We start from the raw sequence: 20,387 nt of genomic DNA on the forward strand, positions 1-20,387 counted from the left end.
TAAAGCATCATAAGCTGTTTGTAACGGACCGAACTAACGGGTTGCTCTTGCTACGTTTTCAGACGCTTTCCCACGCTCACTGCCCATGAACCATAAAACCAATTCCTACGGTTTACACTGGTGCATTGTGGGTATTGAAGTCTCGCGGTGTCACGTTAGGAATCCAGCATGGCAGGGAAACAGAAAAGGTGTGTGTTCACTTTTCCTTTACTATAACACGTTTACGGCGCGTTTTAACGGCTGATTGTGTTTTCGTTATGAGGGGAACTGTTTTCAGTGCCCTTAGTGGATTTCCGGTGTTTTATAGACTCATGTTAGCTCAGCTAACATCGTAAACGACCGTGTCTTAGCTACCCATGCTGTTTAAGCTAACTCAGTGCTGTGGGCTTTTAGAAGTAGTTAGCTTTATTCCAGGGGCCAGTCAGTGTACTCTTAGTAGAAAACGTTAAATACACTTCTGTAAGCTGGAAATATGTGGTTAGATAGCTAAACAGCTAAGGGCTAAACTTAAAAACGTTTGAATTGGAAACTGGAGAGCATGTATCACGTATAGTTCTTCCCACATGCGGGCTAACTTATTCGCATGTTGTTTTTTGTAGAAAACTAGAGGACCTCAGTGTGGATGAGTTCCTGCTGTCAGGCTTTGACTCTGCAGATGAAGATGAAGATGAAGAAGAGACTCCCAAACAGAATGGACTCAACAAGAAGAAAGATCTGAGCTCCGCAGCTTCAGAGAAGTAAGTCAGACTCACACTGTGTCACTGTTGTGATCGTACAGCATAGCCTCCCAGGGACTGACAAGGAAATCTGTTGGTGTTTCCTTTCTCCATAGTGATGACAAGAAGAAAGGGCAGGCCTCTCAGCACAAGGATCAGCTGTCCAGGTTAAAGAACAAAGATCCAGAGTTCTACAAGTTCCTGCAAGAGAACGACAAAACTCTTCTCAACTTCGACGACACGGACAGCTCTGAGGATGAGGATGAGAAAAAGTACCATAGATTGCCAACTTCACTGAAGGTAGGTCAGCTGCTTGTGTGTGTGCTCACAATCGGTCAGACCGGGTGATTCAATCACAAGTGGTCAGAATTGAAATGATAAAATGATAAATTGGTTTATGGCGACAATATCATCACCAAATTACGATTTCTTATTTCTATTCATTGTGGGTAAAATCTATCCACATAGCAGAGCTGCACATTTATTAGACTGTTTCAGTCCATCCTGCCTCTGCTACCTCTCTGTCGCTCTCTCGCACAGTTGCTAATACAAACACATGCATACAGTAACACACACGCATTGTCATCGGACTCATCTACACACTTAGACTTGGTAATAACAACATAATTTGATCCTGTGGAACGTAAATGTGTTTATTTGCACATATTGTAGGAAAGGGAAAATTTCGATCACAAGAGGTAACAGGAGACACATTTAGGATAAATATTAATGTTGGATGTGAACGGAGGAACATAGATCTTTCCACTAGTGATTGGATCTCCCAGGACTGATTTTAAAACCAGGTCTGAATAGGGCCAAAGATGTTGATACTGGCATGTTTTGCATGTAGGATGCATACTCTGATGAGGACGAAGAAGATGTCGAGGAGGGTCAGAAAGGTTCGAAGAAATCTAAGAAGGAGGAGGCCACCAAAGTCACAGAGAAGATGATTGAAGAATGGAAAGCTGCGATGAAGAAGGAGCCCACGGTTCGTCTCTTCCGAGAGGTCACTCAGGCCTTTAAGGCCGCTGTAGCTACGACAAAGGGTGAAGGAGGGGGTCCGTGTCGATACAAAGTGGCAGACAGCTCAGGTAAGACCGCTCATTTCCCCTACAAGTACTGATATGTGTGTCAAAGCCACGGCATGTTGTTATTGATATTATTATTGTTGTATTGCTGTCAAAATTCTTAATGCAATTGTAGTGGAACACAACTCGCCAGTGCGTAACACTGTGTTCCTGGGTTGCTGTTATTCAAATTTAACAAAGCAAATAGAGGACACAGTGACTGTAAAGAGTCTGTCATAATAGGTTTCTTTTATGTCACAGAGCTACACTTCAACCAACAAAACTGATATCAAACTATTCAATATTTTTGTTAGATGTATTGATAAAGCCATATTATCGCATATTTATAATTACATTTTTCAATGTTCACTAGTTGTAGTTTTCTAAATATCCATTTGGGGTTTCCTCCTTTGCTCTCAGAAAAACTGTCATGCGCTGGCAAGAGCATCTAAATGCAACAGGCTGCAATATAAGGATATTGTCCAATCTGGAGTCATAGGTATACGCTGTTTCGGCAGGCTCACAACAATGACATTACAAATCAAAAACTCTTTTTATTCTGTCTACATGTCAATACTTAAAATACTGTTTTGTAAAATCTGCACCCTGTATGGATTTTTGCAGAAGCTCAGTTTTCAATAACTTAAATCACAGTGTGCGGAAAAAGCTTTATGTGTGTTGAGAACCTTGTCAAAAGCTGTACAGATGTATTTAATATAATTGTAATCCAGAAAACCTGAAAACTTTGCAGTAATAATTTACTTTTGTTTGACTCCAGTACCAACATTCTATTGGTGTATACAGTTAGAAATATTTTTAATACAGAAATATAAAAATGAAAGTGCTTGAAAATGCTCTGTTAACGGATTTCAATCATGACACATCATGGATTGGTTAATATCTCACATTATTGAATTAAAAGCCGCGTAATTTACAATGAGAAATACATTTTGCTTGACGGACACAACATGTTGGACTCCTTGTTAATATACATGAATAACCCTTTCTCTATCTGGTCTACAGTGTTCAACTCGTTGGTCCTGTTCTGTATCAGAGACATTTATGTGGCCCTGCAGAGGATGCTCAACCTGAAGCCAGACAAAGACCAGAAAAGGTAAGAAGTGGAGGTTCCACCTGCTGCTCTCGCGTCATGTTGACAGTTGGAAAAGGTTGCTCACCTCTCGTTCTGGTTTCCTCTGTTTTTTTCTCAGGCTAGTGCTTCCATCATCCAGTCCTAAGTGGCAGAAGAATCACATTGACATCAAGATGTACATCAGTGGAGTCGTTCAGGTTTGTTTTGCTTTGACCTTCAGATGTTTCATCTTCCTCTACGTCCTGAAAACACCCTTTTGTTATTTTGCCTCTAACATCTCTGCTGTGTCCCTCTGCACCTGTAGCTGCTATCCTGTCTAACAGAAGCCACAGTCATCAGGGCTGTCCTGCGTCACGCCAACCAGCTCGTGCCTTATTACCTTTGCCTACCCAAACAGTGTCGCCATCTGGTTAAGGTAGGACAGAAGTCACCATAGGAGGGCTCATTGGGATAAATTCTCCTCCTGTTTTTGTATTTTTCCTTAAATTTCTTGAACGTGTTTGTATCTAGCAACTGCTGAAGCAGTGGAGCACAGGGGAGGAAACAAACCGAGTTCTTGCTTTCCTGGCCCTAAACAAAATCTGCAGACACAAGCAGGAGCTGTATCTGAACCCCATTCTCAAGGTGAGCTAAATGCAGGAATTCAGGAGTTCACAGGGAACCTAGATGTTAAATCGATTTTTAAACGGGGGAATTAGGCCATAACAAGATCATGCTACAATTACACTATAACACATTTGTATTTATGTATATTTTCCTTTTAAGGTCATTACAAACACTTCAGACACACCAAGCCTGTATAGTGGCAAGAAAAAAGAGCCCTTTTGGAATTATCATGGTGTATGACCGGTTTTATAATGTCCGATCTTCTAAGTAACAATAATGATCTATTTTAAGCAAGAACTCGATCATTGTGTTGTTCTTGCCTATACTGAAGAAATCCTTTAAATGCTCTGTAAAGGTTTGATATGATATGTGAATCTCTATTTAAAGACACGAACAACAGCTAATTGGAGTCCAGTCAGTGCAATAGTGCAAGATAACTTAGTTTAGTTATAAAAAGACATTACTAAGTTATAGAAAGACATTTTGTGTTTACTATTCACCAGAAGCATCTGCTGATATGAACCATGCCTCACAGGAAAGAAATCTCAGAAGATCAGTTATTAAAAAGACGAGCCCCCTAACTTTTCATACCAGCACAGCATGGTTAATAAATACTTGTCGTCTCTGTACAACCAGTCCCAAGTTGTGTTGACTTAGATAGTTTGATCTCTTCTGATTCTGGTGGTGTTCTCTCTCTTTGCAGCAAATGTACATTTCCTACGTACAGAACTGCAAGTTCACATCTCCCAATGCGCTGCCCATGATCAACTTCATGCAGCGCACTCTGACAGAGATGTACTCCCTGGACACACAGGCTTCCTACCAGCATGCCTTCATTTACATTCGACAGCTGGCCATCCACCTCCGAAACGCCATGACCATGAAGAAAAAAGTTGGTTTTTGAATTTGCGATTGAAGTGGAGTCTCTTCAAGCTTTGATACATTCTCACATTTACAAATGGGGGAAGAGTGTTTTGCTACTTTATGATAACTGATTTTCTAGGTTTATTCTCATTTTGAAGCAGTGTCTGTCAAGCTGGAGCAAGCGCTCTGGTGAGCGGGTTTTGTTGAGTACAGTTTGGAATAAATCAAGGAATCTTTATCGATTGTTTTGAACAGTCACTCATCTTCCTCATGTCCTCAGCAACACACCCGACAAGTCTGAAATCAATTGGACAAGTGGTTAGAGTGAGATTCTTTATTTATTGTAAGATTATTTCTTCTTTGATAAATATGTATTGACACCGCCCCTTCAGTTCAAGTGCACAAAGCTACTTTCTAGTCTGTACACGCCAGCCTGATGTTTTTTTATTCTTGCTTGCTTGTACTCCTACATATAGCACAATGCAAACATGACTATGTGCTAACTTTATGCATCTGTAATTAAACCACGACTCTGCTTGTGTGTGTTCTGTAGGAAACATACCAGTCAGTGTATAACTGGCAGTTTATCCACTGCCTGTACCTCTGGTGTCGTGTGCTCGGCACCCTGTACCCCAGTGATGTCCTCCAGCCTCTCATCTATCCACTCTGCCAGGTCATAATTGGAACCATCAAGTGAGTACATCTATTGTTACGCCTGTTTTTTTAACTTGTACATGTTGGACAATATCCCATGATGTCAAATGTCTTCAATGCTAGAAAGTAGTATAGTTATGAACCTATCACGTTCTATACATTTTCCGAACAGCAGGGGGAGACACTGACCGCTGTTTTCTCCTCCTGAACAGATTGGTGCCCTCATCAAAGTATTACCCTCTGAGGATGCACTGTTGCAGAGCCCTCACGCTCCTGTCCAGCAGCACCAACACATTTGTACCTGTGCTGCCTTTCCTCCTGGAGGTAAGACATGTCATCTGCAGTAACCTCCACAAGGGTCTTACAGGATCAGGGCAGCTGCAAAAGAGTGATGTAGAAGGTCAAAGTTTCCAGGAGTCAAATCTGAATTCCTTCATATTCCAGTTCACCAGTTACACCTGAAGACCTCCCCCCCACTTTAAATGATGCAGAATAAACACCAGTCAGTTTGTTTTCAGTCACAAGTGGAAACAATGAAAAGGTGGAGGCGATGACATGTTCCATTTGCTGTGGAAAAACATCAGTGGTGTATGAAAGGCATTTTGGTCTCAACGGCCACAACTGAAGGCGCTCAGGAGGAAACACCTCGATGGTTACAACTCAGTGTGTGTGTGAGCGAGAGAGAAAGAGAGAGAAACACCTTTCTTTATCAAACCAATCGCAAGTCACCAACTGACAACCTTCTCCAGGGTCAGGTGTTAAACGTGTGACTGTGTGGTCTCTGTGTGTTATTTGTGTCCGAACGTATGTAAGTGTTTGTGTGGGGCGGTGTTGTGGTTTGCCGGAGGTGAACAGTGTGCTAGCGACAGCAACTAGCTCGGCCCGCTGGGAGTCATCTGCGTGTGAGTGTGTGTGTGTGTGTGGGTGCGTTTGTGTGTTTGCAGCAGTTTGACCGACCCGATAAAGGCACGGTTGTGGTTTCCACTCTGGTCCTAACATGTTGTGCAGACCACATCCTCTCTGCCTCTGGCCCACTCCCCACCTCTTTTTCCCCACGCATACACTCAGAGCCCCCCCATCCCCAACAGCAAGCTGGGTTTATTTGTGACGCATTATATTTCCTGTATTTTTTTCTCCTTTACTGTTCCCCTTGTTAAAGGCAGGCGGAGGTATGCTGCTACTGTTTTAATTAGAGCAGCAGAAGCAGCCCCTTCCTCCTGTGTCTGTGCCTGTGTGTGTTCTCGCATCTCCGAGGGGGGTGCATGATTTGGAGCTTCCTGCTTCAGTAGCTGTGTGCGTGCGTGTGTGCATGTGCGTCTGCATGTGCATGCACCAGGGTTGGCCCATGCCTTCCCACTTCCCCCCGGCTCCCCCGCAGACCGCCACCACATCCTATGTTTGTACAGACAGCACCGACCAGGAGCGTTGCTCTGCTTCACACACTGAGCACATTAACGACCACACACGCACACACATGCATATGCACGCGCACACTCAAATACACAGAGATACAGGGTGTCAGAAATAGCTTCATATACAAATACAATGCAGAAATTCACTTGTGCGCTGTGGGCAGATGTGAAAGCTAAACCGTATAGACGAGAAGCCCACACGTTGGCTCGACTGAACGTCCATACCAAGATAGAAATGTGTCATCTCTCTAGCAGTACTGTAAATGTCAAATGAAGTGGAAGCACTAATATCAATGTCTTGCTGATTACATACTGTACTGTAGTTGCTTGCTGTTGTTCCTTGAATATAGGAAATATGGTCACAGCTTCCAATTCTGTTCAAAAGTTGTGACCTTGAATAATAAACGAGTAAAGGAGGACACGAATGAACAGAAACTTATATATATATATATATACACACGATTTCTCTGTCACATGTTGCCCATGCATTTTGTATTTGCTTTGTGTTCTGTTCTCTGAAAATGATGTGCTTTGCTCTATTGTATGAACAAAGCTCATCACTTCTGAGTCATTGGATCCAAATTCAGTGCTGCTGGTTAATTATTTTTCTTTATAGATCTTCCAACAAGTCGAATTTAACAAGAAGCCCGGACGAATGAGCAAGAAACCCATCAACTTTGCCGTCATCCTGAAGCTGAACAAAATCAACCTGATGGAGAAAGCCTACAAGGTATATATATTCCTGTCTTTGATCCACCACCAGTGAGGACAAATTTATTTTCATAGCGATAGATTATCCTGCTTGTGCTGCTCCATGTGTCTTTGTTGTGCTGAGAAGGAGGAGCAGCTGATCAGATGAGTGCTTCAGGTCTTAGTTACCGTTACTTTCATGTTACTCCCTGGCACTGTGTGTTAGGCTGCGTGTGTACAGGAGGGGATTGAGGGCAGCATTGAAAGCCCCTTGTCAGGGCTCTAAAACTGGCCCGGAGTCACCACGCTCAGCGCTGCAGCCAAGAGGATTGCAGCACGGCCTTCTGGGATAATCCCCTGCACTCCGCCTGCTAGGGCTGTTTTCACTCCAGTCACCTGGGCAGCTGCCACGAACCCCTGCCTCGCAGACACACGACATTAGAAAACATACTTAGATATGACACACACATTAGAAAAGTTTTCACAAAGGGGCAACTAAGCTTTTCTTATGATGATGTTTTCATTTACTTTCCCCTCAATATCTATTATCTTAAGTATCGGTAGAGGTCGAATCATTGATTTTTTTTAATTGACGGTAACGTCCTGTTACAGCTACATGGAGATTGCAAAGCTGTCTGGGTGCTTTGACTTGAGCTTTTTTTATGGTTACAACCACAACAAGGCTGAAGTAAAGCAAAATGCAAGGACAACTACAATGCCAACAGCTATAAAAATCAAGAAAAAGCTTTTCTTTCTGCCTTCACATCTGTCTCCCAAAAATTTCAATTTTGACCGAAAATATTTTTAGCTCGGCCAAGTCTCTCTTTCCTGCCTCTTCTTGAGTCCAATGTCAAATTGTATAAAGTTTATAACTGATCACATGGGGACAGTTGCATCATGCAGACCAAAGCAGTCCCCTGTGGACGTAACGGCACAGGTTGGCCCTAAGTTATACTTTTCTAAAAATGTGTAACACTTGTGGCCACTTATTAAAAAACTATTTACAGGCTGGTTTAATATTTTGATCAGTGGTTCTGACTTGGCACGGGAGCAAGCTATGTAATTTTTGATGTCTCTCATTTTGTAAGCCAGAGGTGACAGTTTTCAAGGGACAGGCTGTGTGACGGCGAGACCATGCTCTGCCTCAAAATCTGACTGACTCTCTTCATTCAGACACCCTGTTGGTTGATTTCTGTTTTGGAGGGAGAATGATCTTGTTTTGCTTTTCTCCTGTGTTGGAGCAAGTTGCAAATCCATCTCGCCGGCGCCTTTTTCAGTTGTAGGAAGTTATTTCTGAACTTGGATTAACTTGTACAAACATGAGGTATCTTCATGTATGTAGGAAGATGTCCTCCCCTTATTAATCCTCCCTATTGGAATCTTTTCTCTTGCTGGTAAAAAGGGCTTTAAATTAAATCGCCGCCACAGATTTATTAGCATTGCCTAACAAGCCGTAAATGTGGGCAGGTACAGAGGTCTAGAACAGGCTCTGCTAAGATGCCTCCACTGTTCACTTTAACGAGCTTTTCCCCTCTGAATGAAGTCGCACTGGCAATGACGACAATGATGCATTGACATTTTACACATCTGTTTTTAACCTGAGCATTGTTTGAATCTTTAGGACGGACTGATTGACCAGCTGTATGACCTGATACTGGAATATTTCCACACTCAAGCTAGCACCATTGGCTTCCCAGAACTCGCCCTCCCCACCGTCATTCAGGTAACACACCCTTGAAATGAATCCTGCAATGTACAATAAGTGAAATAAGTTTGGTGACTTGAATTGACTTTACTTCCTCATATCCACACACTTTTACATGACACATTCTAGCGTTAAAGAATTACACCTCTGTGTAAACTCAGAAGGAAATGGTGACACTGAACATCACACTGAGCTTAATCCTTCTCTGAATGGATGACTCTGGTTCTGGTTCACGTCTCACGAGGTCGAATCTGTTCCCCTTTGGGGACAAGACCACAAACCCACCTCTGCTGTGCCTGACTACACAATATGGGCGGACTGCATGGTTCTTTACACTGGTCCCTTCTAACCCCCCCATGTCCCTGCAGCTGAAAGCGTTCCTGAAGGAATGCAAAGTGGCCAATTACTGCAAGCCGGTGCGCCAGCTACTGGAGAAGGTACAGGAGAACAGCAACCACATCACAGGACGGAGACAGAAGGCCGCCTTCGGAGTGGCCGATGCTACCGCCGTGGTGAGTGTGTGAGAGGGGATGTCTGTCTTGTTCTTAATCTAGCACGGCCGCTCCAGAGCTTCTTTTTCCTTTACACTCATTTGTTTTCCTTTTCAGTTTGTCTCCTCTGTTTCCTGACATTTATTCTAGATTTTTAATAAAATGACACTCCAGGCAGATTAATAGTTGTTAAACATTTGAGTTATAAGTAGTTTTGGGCGCACAGGTTTGTAAGTTTATGGTTACGGACTAAATTAAGTTTGTACTACCAAGTATCTGATTTACCAATCTTTGATCAATCAAATGATGCCAAAAACCAGGTACCTGCTATCACATCTTTGGTGAGAGAGAATAAAAATAAAGAAAGGGAGCAAGATTAACGTTGCTATGTCGTCTTCCCTGCAGCTTGTTCAATTCACAGTGAGTCAGGGCAATGAGTCGAAACCTGTCGCAATTGTGGTTACTCATGTCAGATTCAGCGTAGATAGTTGCTCATTGCGATATTCGTGAGGTGAAATGCAAAGCTAGCCACGGCAGCATGTCTAACCAGAGGAAACACCTGGTCAAAATACACAACCTATCTAAAAGCTGATGATGGTCCAGATGGAAACCAGATAAAATTTAACAGATATCCAGAGCAAACAGTTTGTTGAACGCTTCTGCTCGTGACCATCATTAATTTGCTCTCTTTAAGAATGTCAAAATATGTTTTACTAATGTACAACAAATCCCAGGTTTGAACAATTTAGTTTTGCATTAAATATTCTAAAATATTGATTCACTAAATTCATGCCCAGACGAGATCTCAAAACTAATAGTAAACAGAGAATAGCTCTATTCAGCACTAATAGAAGCATGAGAGATAATCAACAAAGATGACATTTGAAATTAATTAATCTGAGAAGTCTGTCCATTAATCCTTCTTATAAATCAGATCTAATGAGGAGTAGTGGGTTGTCAGTTTGCCAGCTGTAGACAAGATGATGCCAGCTGCTGTGGTGGGTTTGTTGGGTGTTCACAAATATGTTCAACAATCAGTCAGTTCCATCCACTTGCCTTGGAAATGGGTTATAGTTGGTAGAAATTCTGACTGATATTTTCTGGTAAATATAAGTTATTTCGACAACAACAGCATGGTAATATAATAATTGCTTCACAATGAGTAGATGCTGTTTTACCTGAATGATCTCAAGATGCATCAATAGAGCAGAGTTTACGAGTTTCAGTGTAAAGACACTTTCCTCTGGTTGATGAACAGTAAGATTAGATTAGAAAGGTTTCTTTTTTCTGTTGGACTCTGGTCCAGTTGAGTTTGAGGCTGCAGTCTGTCCTGACCGCTGACCCCTACAGGCAGCGACTGATAACACCTCCCTGTCTAAACTCAAAGACAGGTTTAGGACAACCCTGTGATTATTGGAAACTCTTATGGGCCTTTGAACCAGAGGCGCCTGTGCCTTAATGAGTAGCTGTGTGTGTGCGTGTGTGTGTTAACAAAGTACAACAGGCAGACAGCACGGCACTGCTGCAGCGCCAGCCCCTGTCGCCACGACTCTCTGCTCAGCGGAGGCTGTCGCCATGGCATCCACTCCCTGGCATCGTGGTGGAGGTGTCACCCCAGGCGAAAGAGAGGGGACAGCCCTGCTGCTGCTGTGTAAAAGGCCACGGCCCCCCTCTGGCCACCCACCCCCCCACTGACATGTCAACCAAACAGAGAGCTAGCCTAATTAATCCAGGTCACACTGGTGTCGTTTGTTGGTGTTTCTCCAGTGGAATTTTTTTATTGTTTGTTTTTTTTGTGAGCGTAGGCTGAATTCAGAATGAGCTTTTTCATTTCATTTTTTTGTTTTTTCAAGCACACATGTCAGCCAACTTAATAGCTAAGTGGTAAATGTGTTAAGATAACAGGAGGCGCAGGAGACCAAGGTCTGTTCACTCTATTTGATTTGTTGGTTAGATAATATGATTGGGCCTAATCAATATCATTCACAAATACCTTTAGGGGAAGGCTGGAGATGGGCTGCTCTCCCCCTTTCAGGCATGTTCAATCTGTCTGTTTTTCACATCTCACTCTCATCACTGTCTGTGTGTCCATCTCTTTCTCCTGGTCAATTGTTGTGCGGTTGCTGTGCAAAATCATTTGTAGTAAGATCAGTTCAGAAACTGAATAGGCATCCATCCACAGATATTCTACCATCCTGGATCTTCATGTTTATCAAGCACTCATCTGCTTCTTATTTAACACAATGTAAAGCTCTTATTCACACCCAAACCTGTGTACATACATTCTTTATCCAAATATACAAAGATTTTAATTTAATTTAATAACCATTTTCTCTTTCAGGCGGCCTGGGAGAAGAAGGTCCAGGAGGAAGGGACTCCTCTCAGCAGGTACTACAGCCAGTGGAAGAAGCTGCGGGAGAAGGAGATCCAGCTAGAAATATCTGGCAAAGACAGGGTAACTATCCAACCAATAAAATAAATAATAATATTAATGATGAAACAGGTGTTGTATAGTGGAGCAGATCAAATATTTGATAATCATCAGCATCATCTGGATAGGCTTGTGCTTTAATCTGTCCGTCTTTGTGTTGTATTAAAGATGGAGGATCTGGACCTCCCTGAGATCAAACGTAAGAAGATTTCTGAGAAGAAAGTAGAGGACAAGAAAGAGTTCAAGGATCTGTTCCAGTCTGACAGCGATTCAGATGGAGATGAAGCACGGTTCCAAATCAAAGGTAAGCTGAATCTCAGTCGCTCTTTTCACTCACTCATGATATTGTTATGCACATTGTTTGTGTTACTTCTGGTAAACTAGTTTATGATGTACATCCCATCTTGGCCTCCAGGGGGCTGTGTTTTGTTACAGCAAAGTTAAGAGGTGATGACAGAAGAGTTTAATTTTTGTCCGTTTCTGGGACAAAAGTTTTGGGATCAAGAAATCGATGACCTCAATAAATGATGCTTTATTTATATAGCTCATATTCACAAATAACAATTTGTCTCATGGGGTTTAACAAGGTGCAACATCCTTTGTCCTTAACCCTCAACAAGAGTGAGGAAAAACTACCAAAACAAACCCTGTTTACAGGGGGGGGGGGAAACCGTAGGGACCTCAGAGAGGATCCCTTTCCCAGAACGGACAGAAGTGAAATGGATGCCGCTTGTAGCTGAACACAGAATAACAATATTTACAACATTAATTAGAATAAACTATTTTTAGCATAATGGAATGATTTGTCAGTGTTTCAAGTATTTATACATAAGAAAATATCTGATAGAGATGAATGGAGCAGCAATTACAATCGAAATGGAGGAGGTATTGCCAATTATGTTAGAAAATGTGAGCAGGCATATTGAAGGTCAAGCTTTCTTCTTGTAATCATTGTCCATGATCAGCTTTCACGATTCGCGGTCCACCATCAGGATCAGCTGCTCACGATCGATCGATCACCACCTGACCTGCAAAGTATTTGCTCAAAAATATCCCCAGAGGCCATTTTTGTAAAACAAAAACCTAAATCCCAAAACCTAACTCAAGAGAAAATCTCTTTACAAATAGTTGAGTTCTTTCTCAGGTAAGAGGAGCGGTCACCTTTCAGCTCTGTGTCTTGTCCACTTGAGGTCCCTCGTAGGTCTCAGGCAGCTGTCACCTCGCCTTTACACTCTGACGCACTCCAAGCTGAAAAAGCCTTCCCAAGGTCACAGAGGAAAGGAGTAGGCGGCAGTTTTTTTAGATGCATCTGGACTTCATTGTAGGGAGCGTCCCCACAAACGGATGGGCAGCTGCCGGCAAGCGGCAGGCGGGCTTCTCTAGCCCCCACCCCAAAACCCACACACACCTCTTGTTCATCAACCCTCCCACCCCTTGTGCACATACATGAACTGGAACCCCCCGACCGGAAGTACAAGCTTGGATCCCGGCGGGGTTCCTAATTCAAACCAGCCCAGTGGAACAGACAGAGTTGACGCTCCCACTCCTCTCTCCCCCTCTACCACGCTCATTCTACTTCTCTCGCTCACACTCTGGCCCTGTGGGCCTCAACCAGCTGCCCCCACATGTCCTCGCAGCACGTGCACACACACATGCACATCTCAATGATAGCGCACAAAAGCACACCCACCACCTTGTCGTCCAGCCTTGAAGAGCCAAAAGCTTTTGGGCAGCTCACCAAAGCTCTTTGTGGTCTCACACACTCTCGGAAAGAGGGGGAGCTCGAGAGCAGGAGACTGATGATTTAAATTGATGTGTGTTTTCTGTGGTGGTGGTGTCAGTGTGTGGAAGTAATATGTCTTCCAGGTTATTTAGGGGCAACTTCTGATGTACTCCTGATGTCTGCTTTGCACCTTGTGAGCAGCAAAGAGTGGAAGAGAACGAGAGCGTGTTCGTCATCATTATATTCAGATAGGAAGGGAGATGTCTTGTGTTTTAATAGAAGTTGTTTGTGTGTGTTCACGGTATCGCAGACAGAGGAAGCAGCTCTAGTTTGCTCCTCACTCCTCCATGCCCTTAGCCTCTCATCACACCTCAACTTCAAAGCTCATGGACCCCAGTTGTCCCTTTGGCTAGACCACACACACACACCCACACTATCAGACAAGTTCTCTTCTTCTCTCCAGCACACACACACCAGCACACACACACCGACTCTCCCATCATCATCATCGTAGCTGTGGAACCTGCCTGTTATCTCCATTTGCTATATTTAGGCCACGAGCATAAGATGTCTGGAATTGCCAGTAGTAAACTGTCATGGGTGTTTGTGCAGCAGCAGTCGCGGCGTCTCTATAATCGTCTCTCAGTTCCATCTCAGGAGGAAATAGACACTTCCAGCTGCCTCTGATACCTGGCCCACATATAGGTGCCTCCAACGTCCTCGCACATCAGCGACGCACCAACGCAAACTTTGAAATGTCTGAACAAAGTAGCACTCCAGTCAATTCAATGCAGTGTAATGATTTTCATTGTCTCTCTCCTCAGGTAAAAAGAGCAGGCGTGCGACAGATGATGATGAGGATCTTGAAGACTTGTATGACATGAGCGATGAGGAAGGAATGGAGGGAGGAGACTTGGGTAAGTGTCGGACATCAGTGTCCAAAATGCAAGAATACGGGTAGCAGTAACAGATCATGCCTTTTTAATGTTTAACATCATTTTCCCTGTGTTTATTCATTTGTTGTGTAATTACACACTTTGGATTTAGTTGAGATCATAATCCCATGTAATTAGTACATGTATCCACATACTTGTAAATATTGAGGAATCAAAGTCAAATGGAGTAAATAAGAGATAATGTTGAGTTGATCAATAAATAATCAGCGGTATTTTAATATTTGATAAATTGTTTGACAATTGTTTGGGGTAAATATTCTGTATTTACTCAGTTTAGAGAATCTGGTGCTCTATTACAAATATGTGTCAGTGATCTGAAATAACTGCTATGAGGGAGAGTGGTCAGATTCATTCAGCTTCCCCAGACGTAGCACAATTCACAAAAAAATTTTGGTTTTCATTTTTAGTTTATGAATTAAAGGATATGTTTGTTTCAACATTACCATAAATCTCCCAAACTTGAAACTGCAAACGAATGAATAATATACCAGCTTCTTCTCTGCTGCCATCTCTCCTGAGCGATCAAGCAATATCTACATGCTGCTACAATGACACTGTTAAATCTTCTTGCATAGGAGTTATCAAAATGTAACGTCCGGTAGCTGCTGGGCTTCATACATGTTGTAGCCGCTGAACAAGTGTTTCCTTTCTGTATTCCAGATGATGCTGAAGGAGATGAAAAGGAATATGAGGCTCCTCAGCCACTGTCCTCCTCCGCTCTGATCAAGCTGGCAGAGGGAGACGCGGATGTGGTCGAGGACCTGGAGCTGTCGGATGAAGACTGAGGTTCATCGCCGCTCACATGAGAGACTTTCTACTCCCTCCACTGTACCAGCCATCTATTCTCACAGTATTTCTGAACTTCTGCCGTTTTCTTTGCTTTTTATAACTTGTACAGTGCAAATGTGTTTGCGATATAATTTGTTTAAGCATTGAAATTCTATTAAAAAGACAAATTCCCCACTTGATTTTTGGTCTTTCCTTAGTTTCTAACTAATTGAAGCATGTACGTGCATGTTGATGCACAAGTGCACCTGCAATTAGTCATTTGTGTCCTGCGTACATGTGCACACCTGTAGGCACCCTCAGGCTTTGTGAGGACAGGCTATTTGGAGAGAGCGCCGAGCCGAGCCGAGCTAGGCTGAGCCAGGCTGGGCCGGCCAAGAGGAGGGGTACAGAGAGACGGGTGTTGAGCCCCGAGGCAGCAGTGCTGTGCCAGGCTGGCAGGGTGGTGTCTGATGCGGTGCCAAGATTCTCTGCCCAGGTGGTAGAGCAGCAACACAGGCTGGTCTGTTTCTGTGCCAGCTCCTCAAACCCCCGCCCCTCTCTCCCGACCACTGTCTTTTCTGACTGTGTATTCACATGCTCAGACACGGCTTTCGGCGCTAACTTATCCCTATTCTCAGCTTTACTGCAGCTTTCACCCCGAACTAAAGGTGATCCTGGCCTTTTGGGTTAACAACTATCACATGTTCACCGGCGTACACCACACGGCTGAGGCAGGGGAGTAGAACTTCAACTCCACAAATTAGGATTTAAGTTTTTTGAATTAGTTTTGCCACATTTCCTCAGCAGTCGTTTTCAGATGCCCAGCCTAAAGCGAGGGGCTGTAGAAGCAGAACATAAAGCCTCAGTGTAACTTATTGGGGGAGGAAGGGGAGTTTGATCGGGGGCACTTCCTGGTTCTGCTCCTGCGTGTGGGTGTTTTAGGAGGGTCGGGTTTATCCCCACAGGCAGGGAGGCCTTGGCCTGTGGCTGAACCTCACACTCTGACGGCTGGTGTTGACCTGAACTGTGCCCCCCGTGGTTCACCTCCCCTTCAAAAGACCACATATACTCCCTCCTGCACGCTTTTTCACAGAAGAACCACAAAACACCTGAGGAGGAAAGGGCACATAGACGCTGTTCTGACACATGCACACAAATGACAGAAGGGAGAAAACAGGGGGATTTCTTTAGGATTTATTTCACCCGTGTGGTGAATAGAAAAATAGGATGAAGACAAAACATTTGAAGGGAAATCTAGAGACCATTTTTAATTCATTGCTTGTGTTGGTTTAAAAAAAAAAAAAAAAATCCATAACAAAATCAAAACATTTGCATTAAGAGCTTTGTGCCTTTCGTTTCCCTGCAACCAAGAGAGAACCAAGTAAAAGTATCTTTGGAATCCATCTGAAGGGCTAATTATAATACATATCATAATCTGCTTTATCTACTACATCAAAAGTCCTATAAATATTTTTTTCCTCATTTATATGCTGAAGTAGCATTCAAGATTGGAGCGTCTTTTAATATTACACTTAAAAAAAATGGCAGAACAAAAGTATGAACATAAGTACCACCAAAGTTCAGCAAGTCACATTTTTCAGTAAAGAAAACCTTATTCGTGCAACTACATTTAACAAAAAGTAAAAGTACCACGTATGTAACCTTCAGGATATTTTCATCTTAAGCATGATTCTGTACAATTTTGCATGTTTTTCCTACCTCCCACAGTAGTCAACACAAGCGCACAATGACATAAGCCGTACACACTTTTCCATTTCTCCGACATACGGTATTTTAAGTCTTTGTACGTCAGGAAACGACAGCTCCACCTAGAGTCCATCATGTGAGGCACAGGCCTAGCATTCCCCTGTTGGACCAGTCTTTTCTCTGAGACTATTAATGCAAAAAAAAAGAGAAAAAAGCAGACACACTGTGAAACCTGGTTCCAATTCCACACATCCGGTCATCTTTGGTATTGGGACAGTGGAATGCATAGTTGCAGTGATAAAGAGGGAGCTGGTCAGATCTGTCACTGCTCAGCATATATATGCTGTGACTCCAGCCTCTAAAGAGACGGCTCCACACTGCTGTTTGGCTTCCGGAAGCGAGGGAGAGAAAAGAGAAGGGAGGCGTCTCCTTTTAATTCCTGGTCTCTGCAGGCCTTGTGGTGTGAGCAGAGATACAGACCAGAGAAAGAAAGTGAGTTAGCAGAGCTTCCTCCAGCCCAGGAAGGAAGGAAGAGTTTCCGCTAGCGTCTGACTGTCTGACTTGCAAGAATGTCGCATTTGTGGCAGGGCTTCGCTCCTCTTTTTGGCAGGCTGTCTGTGACCAGCTGTCTCCTCTTCCTCCTTTTTCTCTTCCTCTGTTCCTCTGTCGCCTCACGTGTCTCCCATCCAACCCAGTTTCTTTGGATTCTGCTCGACTACAGCCGCTGCAGACAAACTCAGACTGATTGGTTCGCCGGCTGTGGTTCATATTGTCCAGTTGTCCTCTTATTCCAGTCCAAGTTTTCCCATAAAATTCAGCATCAAGCTCCCAAGGTGGGGGGAGTCTAGTAAAGAGAAACTAGGAGTCCATCTCCGTGGTTGAGTTCGCCCTCCTCACCCCTGCAGCTTAGCACCTACGAAGGGGTTTTGGCCTCGTATCTTCCCGCCACCGTGGAGCTGTTACCGTTTTCCTGCTTGGGGGAGGAGCACGCTGGAGTGGGACCGCTGTAGGGAGAGGAGCTGCTGCTGGTGGAGGCGGGTCTGTGGGACAGGGTCAGCGGGTGGGGCAGGGGGGTGTCCCGATCCCGGTCTGTGGGGCGCAGGGCGGCAGAAGGCGGGAAAGGGAACGCCAGGGGGAATCCAGTCATGTAGAAGAGCCTGCCGACGCGACGCGCCACCTGAGGAGACGAGACCGTAAGACTGTCAGTACATCCTGTGGAGTGTCACGTAATAGTCTTATGTTATCAACTTGATGGTAAAGAGAGAGAGAGAGAGAGAGAGAGAGCAGAAACAGGCTGCAGTCTGTGGGGCAGGCTAGTTTAAGGGAATAATAAGCTATGCTACTCTAGCAGTTTGTCTTGGTCCTACGGACAGAAACACACACTCAGACACAGAGTCCACTTGATCAAACACACACGCTGGTCTGTGGTGTGTGTACCTGTGAGCGGATCTTGAGCGCAGGCCCCAGCTTTAGTCCCATGGTGCTGAGCAGGTGCTCCTCAGTGAGCAGCGGCAATGTCTCTCCATCAATGGCCTGCTCCCGAAACACCTGGCGAAGACACAGCCGCTTCAGCCACTGGACCCATCACACGCACACACGCACACACACACGCTCGAAACACAAACCTGTACATCCACTCACACAACCGATAAAACGGTGACTCTATTCCAAAATGTTACATTCCACTTTTTGAGAGGGGGGGGGGGGGGATGGTTGAATATTTTGATTGCAACCTTCTGTTGATAAACAAATCCTCTCTGTCCACAGTGGCCAAAGAAATCGGTTCCTGGCCTGAGTCTTACTCTATTTAATAAATCCAGAAATCTGTGTCTGTCTGTATGTGGTTTGTATATCTCGAGAACCGTTCATCTTAGTGGCCTCACACTTGGCTTGTGTATTTTTAAGGCCACAAGGAATTGTGGTTTTGAATTTCAGGCGATTTGGACACATGATACGTTTTCATATTAAACTTTATCAAACAGCCATCTGCAGGCTGCGACAAGTGCCGTGTTCGATCGCGACTGAGTCCTGCAGCCGGTCGTTACTTGCTGCAGGTCACTTTAGAGGTTTCAGAAAACTAACCAGTATCACCACCAACACAGTACACAGCCTATTAGAACAGCCACTGCACTACTGTTGGAGTTTAAAGGGACAAATTCCACTGTTATTCCATGGAAAAAAAAATTCTGAAGATAAAGCTATTTTCTACTGAGATGTGTTGTTTAGAATTAAAGTTGGTTTTGTCTACACTTAATTCAATGTGTGGATTCTCTTAACGCCACAACAAGAACGACTACAGCAACTTTAAAGGACTTCATGACTCAACACATCATCATGGAAGTATTGTATCTTTCTCAAAAGCTGGATGTTTCATTTTGGAACAATATTCAACTGTGCACACAAATACACGTTTCATTCACACGGAGCCCACAGGTATGGCTGCGGTTGTGAATGTGACCATTCATGTCGCCACACACATTCACAGTAAACTGCTGCTTTGCTCAGTTAAGTGTTTCTTCCCTCAACAATGAGATGCCTGGAAATGCTTTAACTTGGTCACTATTGTTCTACAGTCAGCCTGCCCCCGGCCTCCATCGCCTCCTCCCTCTCTCTCCCTCCTCCCTCCCTCGCACACGTCCACGTACTCACCTGTGTGTATTCAGCACATCCGGCCAGGCTGCTTATGAAGCCGCACACGTCCTCCACACTCCACTTGCTGATGTCCTCCGCGGGGTTTGCCGTGGCCGAGTCCTCCCCGTCCATGAAAAGACCTCCCACGGAGCCTGAAAGAGCAGCAGTGGGTGAAAATGATGTGTCAATGTAAACTCTGGCTACAAAGCTGCTGTTGAGAGCGAGGATCCTGCTTCTGTTCCACATTTTGTTCTGATGCGGAACGCCAAAATTGCCAGCTTAGCACAAGTACTGGGTTTGAAAATATTTTGAACTGCCCTTTAGAAAAAAAACTGTACACTAAAACTGGTTTAAGCTTCCACAATGAGTTTGAAAAGGAAAAAGATGAATTCCATAAAATGTTTAAAACGATGAATTTTTCCACAGACCAACATTAACCAGAGAAATGTTCAATAATATAAGAGATAATATCAGCTCCTCATATCATTTTCCCACCTCTACTGACCAGATTTTATTTCTGTCATTTAGCTTCTCAGGGAGGGAATTGATAAAAATCAAGTTTAAGGTTGTAAACAGAAAGTATGATAAGTGTTGTGTTTGCAGTTATGTATATGAACAAGAAGCTTGTGTGTTTTATATGTGAACGCCCAGACTCCCTCCTCCCTCTTTTCTGCCCACGTGTCTGTTCTGCTGGTGGTGTGCACGGGGGTCACACCGGGGTCAGAGGCAGGGCCCCTAACAGGGAGAGGTCTCCACACTGGAGACACGCAAACAGAGGGCGACACTAATGGGTTTCACATGTCAGTTTTCAGCCGTGCGCGCGTGTGTGTGTGTGTGTCTTTGTGTGTCTCTGTTTGTGGGTGTGTGTGTGTG

General features: G+C 44.0%; 2 protein-coding genes across 3 annotated transcripts in view; one reads left to right on the forward strand and one right to left on the reverse strand.

The window, feature by feature from the left end:
• Positions 1-56: 56 nt before the first annotated feature.
• On the forward strand, positions 57-15,376 carry noc2l (NOC2-like nucleolar associated transcriptional repressor). The gene is made up of 18 exons (XM_062392938.1): positions 57-188; positions 600-737; positions 833-1,016; positions 1,567-1,807; positions 2,807-2,897; positions 2,995-3,073; positions 3,181-3,291; positions 3,387-3,500; positions 4,186-4,374; positions 4,900-5,039; positions 5,213-5,324; positions 7,029-7,142; positions 8,724-8,825; positions 9,176-9,319; positions 11,640-11,753; positions 11,898-12,033; positions 14,277-14,369; positions 15,069-15,376. Exons 1-18 carry the CDS (start codon positions 169-171, stop codon positions 15,191-15,193), a joined length of 2,247 nt encoding a protein of 748 aa, XP_062248922.1. The 5' UTR covers positions 57-168; the 3' UTR covers positions 15,194-15,376.
• Positions 15,377-16,356: 980 nt separating this feature from the next.
• The window catches only part of samd11 (sterile alpha motif domain containing 11), a 59,968-nt gene continuing 55,937 nt past the window's right edge, over positions 16,357-20,387 (reverse strand). The window contains exons 11-13 of one of the 2 annotated variants that reach the window (XM_062392943.1): positions 19,533-19,666; positions 18,321-18,431; positions 16,357-18,060 (exon numbers count right to left, since the gene is read on the reverse strand). In XM_062392943.1, the coding sequence (XP_062248927.1) occupies positions 17,797-18,060; positions 18,321-18,431; positions 19,533-19,666 (509 nt within the window). In that variant the 3' untranslated portion in view covers positions 16,357-17,796. The remainder of the gene's footprint in view (positions 18,061-18,320; positions 18,432-19,532; positions 19,667-20,387) is intronic. The other variant, XM_062392944.1, reaches the window with a different exon arrangement.

This window comes from Platichthys flesus, chromosome 7, assembly GCF_949316205.1.
Source record: "Platichthys flesus chromosome 7, fPlaFle2.1, whole genome shotgun sequence".
Lineage (NCBI taxonomy): Eukaryota > Metazoa > Chordata > Actinopteri > Pleuronectiformes > Pleuronectidae > Platichthys > Platichthys flesus.